Source organism: Tamandua tetradactyla, chromosome 4 (assembly GCF_023851605.1).
Source record: "Tamandua tetradactyla isolate mTamTet1 chromosome 4, mTamTet1.pri, whole genome shotgun sequence".
Lineage (NCBI taxonomy): Eukaryota > Metazoa > Chordata > Mammalia > Pilosa > Myrmecophagidae > Tamandua > Tamandua tetradactyla.
Window position 1 is genome coordinate 30,658,610 of NC_135330.1, and position 15,492 is coordinate 30,674,101.

General features: G+C 34.6%; 1 protein-coding gene across 1 annotated transcript in view; it reads left to right on the top strand.

Annotated features, from left to right (window-relative positions):
- PAPPA2 (pappalysin 2) overlaps positions 1-15,492 on the top strand; it is a 321,183-nt gene that overhangs the window by 175,808 nt on the left and 129,883 nt on the right. The window contains exon 12 of the mRNA XM_077157086.1: positions 15,349-15,484. Within this exon, the coding sequence (XP_077013201.1) occupies positions 15,349-15,484 (136 nt within the window). The remainder of the gene's footprint in view (positions 1-15,348; positions 15,485-15,492) is intronic.

Consider the following 15,492-nt stretch of genomic DNA (forward strand, 5'->3'; position numbering starts at 1 on the left):
AACATTTCAGGTGGGGAATTTATATTTTTCCTTCTCTGTAAAAGCTTTCTCCCTGAGACAGAGTAATCTCTTAAAATTTAGCTCAAGGATCATTTCCTATATAAAACTTAGCCTTTTCTGAAATTCTCTCCCAAGCCCTCCTAGTATAACTGATCACTTCCTCCTAGGTGCCTTTCGTCAATACATGCTTCAATGACCGTGTTTGTATAGTCACTGTTCTTGTTTACATGCCAGTCTCTCCAGCCTATGAACTCTAAGAGACTGTGGACAGAGGCCAAGTGGGGTCATTGTTGTATGTTGAGCACTAAGCACAGAGCTTGATTATTGAAAACTTTAAAAATGTTTGGTGAATGCTTGAATAAATGATGGGATGTTAGGCCTTAGCCTCAGCTATTAGGAAGATGTTGATAATGCTAATTGTGACACAGAATAGAGGTGAATAAGTAAGGCTGTGGGCTGGGCTAGACTGAAAACAGGAAGTGACAGAGGTCAGAAAAAGAGGTCAACAGCCTCTTCCTTTTGAAGTTTTCAAATGGTGGATTACAGTTTAAATGGAAATCATATCAAAGGGAATTTGTCAAGAATGGGGAGAACTGGATATTTTCCTTGGCTGTGATAGATTGGATTCTCTAGAAAGAAGTTTATGAAATGGAATTTAGTATGTAGGATATTATTAAGAAACAGTCTAGGGGTCAACACTAGTGGAAAAGGAAGGATGCATGAATGGGTGAAAGAGGTACAGCAACCCCAACAATAGATTCAGCTGACCTCTCCTGTGAAGAAATAATATACATTATCACAAAAGATAAAAAGTGACAAATGGAATTATACTATTGTAATGTTCTTATATTATTCATGAGGTAGTAATATTTTAATGTATACTGTGATAAAGGTGCATATTATAAACTCTAGAGCAACTGATAAAAATACACAAGTATTCAAATAGCTAAAAACTCAAAAGAGATGATTAAATGGAATACTAAAATAATTAGAATCACCCAAAAGAAGGCAGGAAAAGAGGAAGTAAGAAACAAATAACAAATGGAACAAAGGAAAAACAAATACCAGGATGGAAAACTTAATCTCAACTATGTCATTCATTACATAAAATGTAAATTTATGAAAAGGTCATGTAAAAGGCAGAGGTTATCAGATTGGATGAGATAGGAAGAACCAACTATATACTATTTATGAAAAGACACTTTAAATATAAAGACGTGCAGATTGAAATTTAAAGGGCAGAAAATTATACACCATGTGGGCTCTGAGCATAAGAAAGTTGATGTGCCATATTAATATCTGACAGAATAGACTTAAAAATGGAGTATTACTGGAGTGAAAGAGGAATATCATGATTCATGGGTCAATTTATCAAGAAGATATAGCAATTTTAAATTTTTAACACTTAATAAAAGATCTTCAAAATAAATGAATTAAAAATCGACAGAACTAATGAGAAACAGCTAAATCTACAATCACAGTTAGAGATTTTTGTCATCCCTCTCTCAGTAATTGATATAGCAAGTTGACAAAAAAGGATGGTTAGCTAATATTTGAAGATCATTATAAAATATCTTGACCTAATTGATGTTTGTAGAATGCTATACTCAACAACTGCAGAATGCATACGATACATTCACCAGCACAGACCACATGTTAGATCATAAAACAAGTTGTATAAATATAAAACTGAAATAATACAAAGTATATTCTTTCATCTCAACAGTATTAAATTAGAAATGAATAACAAGCTATTTAAGAAATCCTCCCTCTTTTGGGTAATTGAGGCAAAGTATATCGAGGTAATCCATGGGTCAAAGAAGGTTTTATAAGGAAAATTAGAAAGCATTTCAAGCTGAGTGATAACAAAATAATTTATCAAAATTTGTGCAATGCAATTAAAATAATACCTAGAGGAAAATGTATATCATTGAATGCCTATATTTAGAAAAAATGGTGTAGCGTCAATAATCAAATCTTCCACCTTAATTAACTAGAAAAGATAAAATTAAAACCATGGTAAAGAGAAAGAATGAAATAACAGAGATGCGCAGAAATCAATGAAATAGAAATTGAACAAACAATATATAGTTATAGAAAACCCAGTATCAGTCTTAATGAGGAATACTAAAAACAAAAAGTTAAACAAAACCCCAATATCATCACTGCTATTTTACTTTTCCTGGAAAAATGGCCAATGCAATACAAATTTTAATTCTAATTTTTAAGAGATTTAAAAGAAATTAAATATGAATATTAAAGGAATGAGTAAAATTTTAGTTATTTTATGATAAATTGAGTTGACTTTTTAAAAATAAGAGAACAATGGGAAAATTATTTAGTATAGTAGTTCAGTATGAAACTAGGATGAAAATAACTATGTGCCTTAATTTTAAAGAACTATGAAAATATGATTAAAGAAAATATATCATTTGGTCATTTATTGTAGCAATAAAATATCTAGGAATAAATCTAAGGAGAAATCTCAAAGATCTGTATGAAAGAATGAAGCTGAGAGATATAATGAAGGTTTGGTTGAATGAAGAGGAATGAATGGACCCTGTATAGACTCAATATCATATGAATGTCAAGTCTCCTTAAATCTTTAGACATCACGTTATTACCATGAAATATCTGAGAGTATTTTTGTAGAGAATTAAAAATCTATTTTTATGGAAAATTCTGAAAATGATGAGCAATGAAGGATGCCTGACTGTAAAAGGTTAAAATATATCATAAAATTACAGTGATTAAAACAGCAAGATTCTGGTAGGTGAATAGGCAGGTCACTGGAGCAGAAAAAAAAAAGTCCAGAAACAGATTCAAATATCTAGATATATATGTGAACAAATGGACTTTAAATTGTAATTAACATTTTTAATAAAATTACGGCAGTGCATCCATTTCCATATATCCTTACCTGAACCTGATATTCAATAACCTAAATTTAACCAACCTAATGGGAACAAAGTGCTATGTCATTGTTACATTTTTTATTTTTTTATTACTAATAGGATAGAGCACCCCTTTACGTAATAATTATGAGGCATTTAGTTTCTCCCTTTCTCTAATTGTAATGTCAAATTTAATAGTTTCTGCTAAAGTCACAAAAACATTATTTATTTTAGTTTTATAGTTTTGCCTTTTAAACTACAACTTTCAATATAATTGAAGTTCATTTTGTATATAGCAGAAATTCACTTTTAAAAAAATATAAACCAATTTTTCTAACACCATCAATTAAAACATCCATCCTTGCCCTGATTACTTGTGGTACCCTGATTATTTCCAGTATTGATTACATACTGGAAAATATATGAGTTTGTTTTTTTAACTCTCTGTGGTATTCCATTAGTCTGTTATCCTGTTCCATACACCAACAATATTTTGTTCATTATTCTAGTTTTTAATATGTAAACCTATCTGGAAAGGCACATTCCTCCTCTCCCTTTATGCACATATTTTGAGAAAGGGAATTGGCTATTCATTACTCATGAACATTTATTTTCCACATAAATTTTAGAATAAATTGTAGATCATTTCTTTTGGCTCTTGAAAAACATACCTCTATATGTCAGCTGAACTTCATCAAATGCTTGGTTTGTATCAATGGATATGATTATGTGACTTTTCTTGTTTGATCCATCATTATATTGAATCACATTGATAGATTTTTGCTTTAAAGTTATTGAACTATTTTTGCCTTTGTGGAGTGAATCTACTTGTTTATTAGAATTATCTTTTAAATATGCTGTTGGATTTTATTGGCCAACTTTTAAGTTTTTGTATTTGTATTCATATGTGAAATTAATTTATATATGCCTTTTTATATAGTGCCCTTTGTGGTATCAGATTATATAAGTCTTATAAAATTTCTTGGACAGTTTCCTTTTTTTTCACTTTCTAAAATTGCTTGTATAAAATAAGGATTATTAATTCCTTCAAAATATGACAAAATGATTCCTTTAGAATCTTCTACTCATGATATAATTGGCAGTCAGCAGCAGTGGCATCAACTGAGAGCTCCTTAAGAGTTATGAAATCAGACCTAATGAATCAGATCTGCATATTATTTATATGTGATTTATATGCACATTCAGGTTTGGGGAGTGCTGCTTTAAAGGATTGTTATCTTAGAATTTAGTAAAATAATTGATGTTCAAGTGATGTTTCCCTGTCATCAAGTGAAAGTTCAGTTAAGTACAGGATTCTTTGCTTCAAAGGCAGAAAAAATACGTAAAATATATTTCAATTATTTCTATTGTGTATAATTGAAAACTATTAAAAGTTCTTATGTTTCAAAAGAAAATCTTTTGTTTGGAACATTAACCTACGTAGATCCGGGCATTCCCTGGCAATGATGCAAAAGTAAAGATTACTATGGTATATATGATTTTCATTTCATTCAAAAATTAGCCTGTTGCACTGGAAGAAGACCTCCATCTCCCTCTGGCTGAATGGTTTCTTCCCAGAGGGTCGTATATTAATTTCCCACTTTCTTGTTTGATTACTAGTATTCTAACTTTTATTGATTTACTATGGAAGCTTTTGCAGGTTCCAGACATGACAATTTAGCAAACTCTAAGTTGCATGAATAATTGGGATAGGAATTATTTTTTCCAGCTAGGGTGGAAGCTTGTTCAGCTCTACAGTTTACTTTTTTATCCCCTCACTTATGCATTCTTGTTCTGAAAGGAACCTTCTCCAGCTTTTCATAACATCTTTTCTCATTTTTAGCATTTGTCTTAAATGGGGTTTCCCTGGGATGATACACATCTGAGATGCATCACTCTCAGATGCAAATATGAGATGAAGCTTTGCAGGCAGAAAGCTTATGGGAAGTGGCTGGGGGATGAATACATGTAGAAAAGTGAAAGAAATAGGATTAGATGAAAGGAGGAGGGAAATTTTGAAATAACTGCAGGGTTCAGCATCCCGTAGGAAGTTGGGATGGTCCTTTAGAATTGTCCTTCGTTATATACCATTTACTCCTATGAAAGATCATCAAACATCTCCATCCCACCCCCGACTCCAGGGAAGTTGTAAGGTTTTGTGAAAGGAGTCTCTCTTCCTCTGAGAGATAATTCTGGAAAAAAGACTTCGCTGCGAACTGAAGCCTCAGTCATGAAGGAGGGCATCTGGGCGATGCACCACAACAACCACTCCATTTGTCTTTGTCTCCTTCCTACCCTCTTTCTGAATTCCACAAGCTCTTCTGCCACAGAGTCTGTATAGACTTTGCCTTGTCCACAATCACATTTTGCAGAAATGGTCTTAGAATGAATTGAGCCACTGGGCTAATTCTGGTCCAAGCTCTTTCATTGACTTGTCAACTGATACATTTTCCAATGTCTCCCTCTGAATGTGGGGGTCATAGTAGTGATTCACTATTTATTTCATGAAATAAGAAGTCAACCTCACTATTCTGAAGTAAGAACCATACAAGCTCCTAGTTTCCATGGCCTGCCTTGTAATATGAAGGAAATCAGCAGCGTTTTGACTGACCCCAAGATGGGCAGGGGCTTGAACATAAGAATAGACTCAAACCAGGTTCAAACCAGGCTCAACTCCCCCGTCTCCATTTTGACTCAAATTCTCAAGCACGGAGTAAGAACTAAGACAGTTCAGTGGCAAAAGACTAGTCTCACATGCTCTCCTCACCTATTAGATTTGGACTCCAGATAAGAGATCCCCAGAAACTTGAAAGTTAACCTCTTTCTTATCAAAAATTCTTAAGTTTACCTAGATAGAAATATTAATAGGTTGTACCATATGAAATTGCCAAAATTTGATGATTTTGTTACCTACCAAAAAAGGCATTCTTTAATAGAACTTAAAGTACTATTTTAAAGAACTTACTGATTTCTATCGACCCCCAATTGGACCATGAATGGGTTTTAAAGGGTTTGCTCAGCTCCTTAAAATAGTATAAAGTATTTATGCCTAAGTGCTTTTGTGGCTTCATTTTTCTGATATCAACAAATTTTCAAGTGTCTGCAGCAAATTTTCCAAGGTATCTATGACTTCCTACTCACCCCAAACTAAAAACCATTAGTGCAATGGAAAGAAAATAGAGGTCAAAAGGCCAGAGTTACTTCCTCTCCAGCATTTTCATAGCAGAAGTTATTTTAAGCTGTCAGAATCATAGTTTCTACTTCTGCAATATCATCTTTATATCTTGGGGCTAGTATAGACTAACAAATCTCAAATAATAACGCAATGAACTTGGTGAAGGCTCCGACAAAGCATGTGGTTATGCTTGATAAACTGTAAAGTTCTGTGCAAATAGAATATAGGGCTTTTGCCCATTATTCTTGTTCAAGGGCTTCCCATTTCCCTCTAGAATCAGGAAGCGCCATCAATGAGTGAAAATGGAAAGGCCCAGAAAAAGCAAGCAAGCTACTAACCAAAAACATTCTAAAACTGCAGAGAAGATTCTTTTAAAGTTTGTGGTGTAGTTTCAGGATCTGCTCTCAAGTGACTACCACAAAAGATGACTTGGAAGTTGAAATGCTTGGCTTGGGAATGTATTAAGTGTGCCTGTGCCCAGCAGGCAGATTGACGAGGGATTTCTTAAGATCAAACAGTTCTACATTAGGGGAACATTCTTTCAATCATGCTTTTCACCAGTGGCCCAAAGTTAGATCGGGTAGTTAGTATGCAGTCTTTAGAGGAAAAAACAACTGAATGCCTGAGGCTGGTTTTCCCTGTTTATCAGTCATACATATATATAGACTATACATATATATTCATATATAGATGAATATAGTCTATTCATCTATCCAGCCATCTCGCTCTCTTACTATCTTTCTCTCTCTCTTATCTGTGCTTTCTCTTAGTTTCAGAGCATTTTGTAATGGATTCACTGAGCTAATTTTACTGGCAATCTATCTTATAACAGTTCCTCAGTCCTAAAGAAGCATTTGCCTTTATAAAAGGCATTGCCTTCTTCCTAATATCTGGCTATTGTTTTTCTTTTTTGTAGGAGCCATGCTCAAATTAACTTGAAATTTCCCAAGTAATACATGAACGTAATCTTCTTGTTAAAAATAATAAAATATTACAGATGCAGCTAAAGATCCTTTTGACCTCCCAGAACTTTGGCTTTTTTCTTTGGCATTTGGGTAGCCCTGGCAGGTCATCTGGACAGCCTTGTCCTGAAGGGAGCAGCTGTTCACATAATGCATTTTTTTGTGGTGATTAAAGAATCATCACATTTGTAGTGACAGAGGGGACACAAATTAAGTATAGCTTTTGTGTTACCATAGTTTCTGCTCCAACTACTAGTTCTCTTTCACTGCTTGGAAAATAAATTTCATTATTTATTTAATTTAACATAAAAATAGTCTGGACTAAAACATAAATTAAAATAGCTGTGGCTTAGCTGTGGAAAGATCAACTTTTTAAAGCCATCTTTGAAGAAGAAACACACTTTATTTTCTAATTACTCTCTTACTTCTAGAAGTTTCTGCATGTACAGCTATAGTAGGTTTTCGATAAATATGTTGAACTGAATTTGCTGAAGTTTATTAAAGCATTACGTGCATAAAATATGTTTTCCTAGGTTCCATATATAAGGTAGAGATGTGTTTTATACCAAGAGCCTTGAATATTGCCAATTTCTACAGAAGCAAAATGTAAAATACCAATTTATATATGTACAAATGTCAATTTAAAAGAGAATATATGAACAGTTTTTACAATGTATGAATGTATTGTCTTATGTGCTTTCATATGATTTCATTTAATCTTCAAAGTAACCCTGTAAGCAGTATCTCTGTTTCACAGGTTAGAGAAAGTGGAACTGTAGGCTCAGAGAGGAGGTGGATTGCTTGGATTAATTCAGCGAATAAGGATTGATCCAAGAGTCAAACCTGGGCTTCTGCTATCCCTCCAAAACCATGAATTTACTCAATTCCTCTTAGTCCTAGTTGTATCAGTTTGCATTCATGTACAGATTCAAACCATTCTCTGCCTTTTTTTAATACTTGTTTTTTATTAGAGCAGTTGTAGGTTTACAGAAAATTCATGCAGCAAGTATAATGTCCCACCTCCTACAACCCCCCACCTCACATACAGTTTTTGCTATTATTAGCATTGTTCATCAGTGTGATTACAATTTGTTACAACTGAAACAATTTAAATTGTTTAATTTAAAATACCATTAAAATTATATTATTAACTATAATCCATAGTTTATATTAGGGCTCACCATTTGTGCTGTACATTACTATTATTTTTATTATTATTATTATTATGGTAACATGTATACAACCTAAAATTTTCCATTTTACTACCTTCATGTATCCAGTTCAGTGATGTTAATTATATTCAGTTTCATGCTACCACAGCCACCATTCATTGCTAAAACTACCCCATAACCCCAAATGGAAACTCTTCCAGTTAAGCATTAGCTCCCAATTTCCCACTTCCACCTCTGCTCCTGGTAACCTTATTTCCAAGTCTGTGATCCATTTTGAGTTGATTTTTGTATTTGGTGTGAGGTAACGGCCCTCCTTTTTTTTTTTTTTTTAAAGTTTCTGCAGATGGAGATCAATGTTCCCATCACCATTTGTTGAAGACAGTTCTTTTCCATTTGCCATCTTGTGAAAAATCAGTTTTTCATAAATGTGAGGGTTGATTTCTAAGCTCTCAAATTTCTATTCCATTGATCTATATGTCTGTCCTTGTGCCAGAATCATGTTGTTTTTATTCCTATGCCTTTGTAATAAATTTTAAGATAAGGTGATGAGTCCCCCAACTTCATTCTTCTTTTTCAAGATACCTTTAGCTATTTGAGGTTCCTTATTCTTTCAAACAAATTTGTTGATTGGCTTTACCATTTCTGTAAAGAAAGTTGTTGGAATTTTTATTGGGATTGCATTGAATCGATAAGTTGCTTTGGGTAGTGTTTTTCTGTTTGCTAAAGCTGCCAGAATGCAATATACCAAAAATGGGTTGGCTTTTACAATGGGGATTTATTCATTTATAATTTAAGGCATCAATAGGATGATACCTGGACTTTGAAAACAGGCTTCTGGCATCTAGGATTCTGTCACACAGGAACACATGTGGCCAGCCTCTTCTGGTCCTTCACTCCTGGGTTTTATTGCTTTAGCTTCTGGTGCCAGTGGCTTCCTCTCTGACCTTCTGTGGGTCTTCTCTTAGCTTTTCTGAGGCTTTTCTCTGTGTGTACTTTTCTTTGTTTCATCGCTCATAAAGGACTCTAGTAAAAAGATTAAGAACCACCAGGGGCAATTCCTGAATTGAAATAACCTAATCAAAAGGTCCCACCTACAATAGGTGTACACCCACAGGAATTGATTAAAACAACATGACTTTTTCTACAGTACATAACGACTTCAAATTAGCACAGGTGGTATTAGCATCATAATGATATTTAGTCTTCCAATCCATAAACATGAAATACCTTCCATTTATTTAGGTTTTTAATTTTATTTAGCAATGTTTTATAGTTTTCTGTGTACAAGTCCTTTACATCCTACATTGCATTTATTTCTACACATTTGATTATTTTAGATATTATTGTGAAAGTAATTTTGTATCTTGTCTTCTTTTGTCTGTTCCTTGCTTTTGTATAAAAAGGCTACTGATTTGGGGGTGTTGATCTTGTACCCTGCCATTTTGCTGAATTCATTTATCGGCTCTGGAAGCTTTGTTGTGAATTTTCAGGATTTTCTTGTTTATCTTTGTCCATCTTTGGTATGAGGGTGATGTTGGCCTCATAGAATGAGTTAGGGAGTGTTCCCACCTCTTCAAAATTTGGTGGGAATGTTTGAGCAGAATTGGATTAAGTCTTCTTCCCCTGTGAGGCCATCTAGTCCTGGGCTTTTCTTTGTTGGGAGTTTTTTGTTTGCTTGTTTTTAATTACTGATTCAACTTCTTTACTAGTAATTGGTTTGTTAAGATCTTCTATTTCTTCTTGGGTCAATTTCGTTAGTTTGTTTCTAAAAATTTATCCATTTCATCTAGGTTACCTGGTTTATTGGTATATAATTGTTCATAGAATCCACTTATAGTCCTTTTTATTTCCATGAGGTCAGTTGTAAAAACCCCCTTTTCATTTTTGAATTCAGATATTCATATTCTGTCTTTTTCTTTTTCTTCATCTAGCTAAAGATTTGTCAATTTTCTTGATCCTTTCAAAGAACCAATTTTTGTTTTTATGGTTTCTCTCTATTGTTTTCTATTTCATTTATCTCCACTCTTATTTCTTTTTATTTCCTTCTCTCTGCTTGCTTTGGGTTTAGTTTTCTTTTCTTTTTTCTAGTTCTTCCAGTATTGAGGTTAGGTCTCTGATTTGAAGTCTTTTGTCTTTTTTGTAATGTAAGCATCTAGAGCTATAAATTTCCCTCTCAGCACTGCCTTCACCCCATCCCTTTAGATTTGTAATACTGTATTTTCATTTTCATTTGCCTCAAGTTATTTCCCAATTTTGCTTCTGATTTTCTCTTTATCCCAGTTTTTAAGAGTATGTTTAATTTCCACATATTTGTGAATTTTCCCTTTTCCCCTTTGTTATTGATTTCTAGCTTCATTCTGTTGTGGTCAGGGAATATAAAATTGTATGATTTAAAAATTTTGAATTTATTAAGACTTATTTTGTAACAGAACATGTAGACTTTCCTGGAGAATAACTCATGTGCACTTGAAAATCATGTGTATTCTATTTTCATTGGTGCAGCATTATTTATATTTCTGTTGGGTCTAATTAGTTTAGTTTATCACTCAATTCCTATACTCCCTTATTGATCTTTGGACTAGATGTTCTACACATTATTGTGAATAGTGTGTTAAAATCTCATGCTATTAATGCAGAACCATCAATTTCTGCCCCCACATCTCTCAGTATTTGCTTTATAAATTTTGGGGCTCTGCTATTAGGTGCACATATGTTTATAATTGTTACATCTTCCCCTTAAATTGTCTCCTTTGTAGGTATATAATAACCATCTTTATGCTTTATAACTGTTTTTTAATTAAAGTCTAATTGCAGCCAATATTAGCATTGCCATCCCGGCCATATTTTGGCTACTACTTGTTTGGTATAATTTTTCCATCCTTTCACTGTCAACCTACTTATATCTTTGACTTTAACATGAACCTCTTGCACACAGCATACACTTGGGTCATGCTTGTTTATCCATTCTATCAATCTCTTCCTTTTGACTGGAGAATTAATCCATTAATTCCATTAATCCATAATACAGATTTTTCTTCTGCCATTTTGTTATTTAAATTTTGCAAGTCTTATGCCCTTTGTGGCCTTGGCTTCTGTTAAAGACTACCTTTATATTTATTTGCTTTCTTATGTTATACTATTGGGTATAACATATTGAGTATCTTCACATTTCTATACGGATATATTTTTAATGTGTTTTACTTGTAGTTACCAAATGATTAAAATTTAACATCCTAAATATATAATAACTATATTTGGGTTGAAACTAACTTAACTTCAATAGCACACATATACAATTTTCTTATACCCCTCTGCCCCAATCATTACTTTGGTACTTGTTACCACTTATATCTGTGTACATTATATGTCCCCAAACTTAGATTTTTCATTATTTTTTATGCATTTGAATTTTAACAATTGTAGAAAGTAAGAAGTGGAGTTACATACCAAACACTACAATAATACTAGCATTTATAATTACCCAAATGGTTGACTTTACCAGAGGTCTTTATTTCTTTATGCTTCTTTGAACCACTGTCCAGTGTCATATTATTACAATCTGAGGAGTTCCCTTTAACATTGATTTAGAGAAGATCTAGTGGTGATGTACTCCCTCAGTTTTTGTTTAGCTGAGAATGTCTTAATCTCACTTTCATTTTTGAAGACTCTTGTAATATATAAAATTCTTCCCTGGCAGTTGTTTTCTTTCATCACTCCAAGTGTTTCAACCCATTACATTCTTGCTTTATGGTGTCTGATGAGAAATTGGTACTCAATCATATTTGAACTCCCTTGTATGTAACAGGCTGCTTTTCTCTTGCAGCTTTAAGAACTCTGGTTCATTGCATTTGATAGTGTAATCAACTTATGATGGGATCTGTTCTTCTTCATGCTTATACTTTTTGGTGTGCCCTGAGTTTCCTGGGTGTGAATATTCAACTATTTTGTTAAATTCAGTAAGTTCTCTCTCATTATTTCTTTTGACTATTCCTTGTGTCCCTTTCTCTCTTTCTTCTCCTTCTGGGACTCCCATAATGCATATGCTGGTGTGGCTGATAATATCCTATAACTGGTAGGCTACTTTTACTTTTAATATTTCTTTTAATCTTTCTGCTCCTCAGCCTGACTCATTTCAAGTGTCTTGTCTTTAAGTTCACTGATTCTTTCTTCTGCCAGCTCCAATCTGCTCTTGAAACCCTCTTGGGAATTTTTCATTTCAGTTATTGTGGTCTTCAACTTCTGTAGTTCTGTTGGTTCCTTTTAAAAATTTCTCTCTCTTTACTTAGACTCTTATACTGTTCATTCATTGTTTTCCTGATATCCTACAGTTCTTTCTCTGTACTTTCCTTTACCTCTTTTAGCATTTTTAAGGTCATCTTTTTAAGAAGCTTTGTTTAATATGTCCACTCTCTTGTCTTCTTCGTTGTGGTTTCTGTATTTTTATTCTCTTTCTTTGGATGGGCCATCATTTCCTGTTTGTCTTGTACTCTTGTTGTACACTGTACATTTTAATATTTTTAAATGTTAACTCTTGGATTTACTACTTGGGATGTCTGTTGATTGGTTTTGTAATCAGCTGGTGATAAGACAGCATTATCTTGAGTTTCAGCCCTTCTATCAGGAAGGTTTACTTGATGTGAATGCACTATGCAGGATTTTCCCTATCTTACTGGGCTTTTTTTTGTCTTGGGATTTTTCTCATTAGTTGTTTAGGAATTTCCCTATACACAGGAGTTAGGTTATCCTCTCTGTCTTCCAGGGGACCAACCTCCCTCTCCCAGGTATCTGAAACCCACAGGCCTTTGTTCCACAGTGTCGGTTTCAGACAATTCCTACCTGTTTAATAACTGATTTGGTGAAAGAACTGAGTCCTGAAGCTCCCTACTCCTCCATCAACCCCCTTACCTCTGTATTTTTTTGTAGTCTCTGCCTTTGAGGATCCACTAGGTGTATGAGAGAGTTTATACTTCTCACTGCTACTTTGAGACATATTGGTGCACAGATGAAGAGCATAATTGGCTACCTTTCCTGTGGTCCTCTGACAGGAAATTCCCAAGGCTGGGCATCCTGTACTTTGATCAAACCCATTTCTCTCTTTTGTAGCCCAATATTCCCCTTCTTTATGAGTCTCACTAGTGGTGGTTTTCCTGCTTAAGGCAGGACCTGAAAATTCTAGCATACCTGCTTCTCACAAATCAAGGCATAGACACATTGTCACCAGGAACAGGCTTTAAAATTCAAAGTGGTTTGGTACTCAAAGGCACTTAGAGCAAAGAGGGCTATTGCTAGGAGATGCAAAATCAGTTGGAGGTCTTGACGTGGGCGATCAGGACAGAGAACACAACATTTACAAGACCTACCTCTACTAACTAGTTTCAGGTGTATGGTGTCTATTTAGGGAAGCAAAAGAAAACTGGGATGTGTGAGCTTTCCTCTTCCTCTAAGTTTCCCCACTCTTCAGGTTTGAGGCCTATTGGGGTAAAACCACCAGGTACTTGTCTAGACCTTGTCTGTTCCTGGCTCAGGAAACAAACCAGAACTTTCTTCCAATACTCAGGTCTCTTTTGTGGTGTTTGAAAAGGAAGAGGTTGTGGGAGTTCCTAGGGGGCTTTGATGTTATTTGCTCCTGAAGTTGAAGGCTTTGAGTTAGGTGCTTGGTTAGCTTAGGATGTGTTTCATGTCTAGTTCTCATCCAGCCAGGGACAAAGGATCTCGTATTGCAAGCCATAACCTATGAGTCTGGCTTCTGACTTATGAAGAAATATTTATTACTTCAAAGAGGGGAAATAAAAAGGAGGGAAAAAGATTCTGTAAAAAAAAAAAAAAGAGTATGGCTGGTCTCTCCCACAAACGAGGAGAGGAAATATGGAGAGCTGTGCTACTGTGACCACTGAAAATCATAAAATCACCCTAATTCAGCCAGCATTGTAAATGGACACTCTATAAACATGTTGCCAAGACCCAGGAGAAATCAGTCTGTGGACAAGGAAGAATTCTTACTAAAATGGAAAACATGTTTTACTCTCTTGTTCCCCCCTTTTAGTGGAGGTCCCTGCCATTAAATGTACCCTGCTTTAACACTGAGGTCACTTTCCCTGGGGCTTCATCATGCTTGGAAACAAAGTGAAAAGGTAGAGAAATTCACATAGAATTTTGTAAGGCCCTATACTGGATTCTAAGACATGTAACACCAAGGAAGGTTGGGGTGTATTCTCAACCAAAATTAAGAGCACATTAGGAACAATGTTGAACTATAAGAACAGAAAAAAAAACAAACAAACAAACTTGAATTACTACATCAAATAATTTCACAGTATAAAATAAACTCTTCAGATCATTTTCCTTATTCCCCAACCTTAGAGATGTTTTCTTTTATATTAAAGGACTTCCAAGGGAAAAATGTCCATAGCATACTCTGAAAGTTTTAGTGTCACTCACCTAAATATCTAGGAATATTCCTTATAAATAACAGAATTTTCCTGTGCCTCAGTGTTAGCTCACTTTCCAGCCTTGGACAGGGTATATATGCTTGATACACCAGGAGAGCTGCATAAGAACAAGCAGTTTGACAGCTTCTAGTCTCAGAAACACCAGACTCTACAATAGCTTTTTCCCCTGCATTTTAGTTTACATGCTAAGCAAAACATTCTGATGAAAATTGTAGGGAAAAGTTGATGAATAAGGGACAACCAGCCATGGTAGTTTATTGCTTAGAGCACTTCATTACTAAGTGTTAATGTGGTGATTGTCTTGTCCACTTCTCTCTCATTGGATATCAGGATGTACCAGCTAGTTATGTGGTGGTTTATTATCTCCAGCAAAGATTGCATTGGGTGATCTTTTTGAGAAATTTAATGAAAGCCAGTCCAAGTAAAAATAAAATAGTTGAAGTAAGCAATCCCAGAAAAAGTTGAAAAGCTCAGTAATTGAAAGTTATCTTCTTTCCACTTCCTTATTTAAGCTTTTGGTGTGTTCTGGATACCTTTCTGTGACTATTCCATATTTTTCTATTTGCAGTGGAGAAGGAAGTGCATATTTTATAAGTGGTGAGCTATCTGAGAAGAAAAATAGTATAACATATACCTTGATAGCCCCATGGAAATTATGGCTCATATATAGATATATATATATGTGCTTATGCCTAGGTGTGTTTCAATAGACCAGGAGTGGCCACAGCAATTTTCATTTTCCTGACGTCTGATGGTCTGGCCCTTGGGGAAGGTCAACGGCCAACAGTGACCCTCCACTTGACTGATGTCAGTGGAAGCAACCACTCTCTTGGTGAGTTT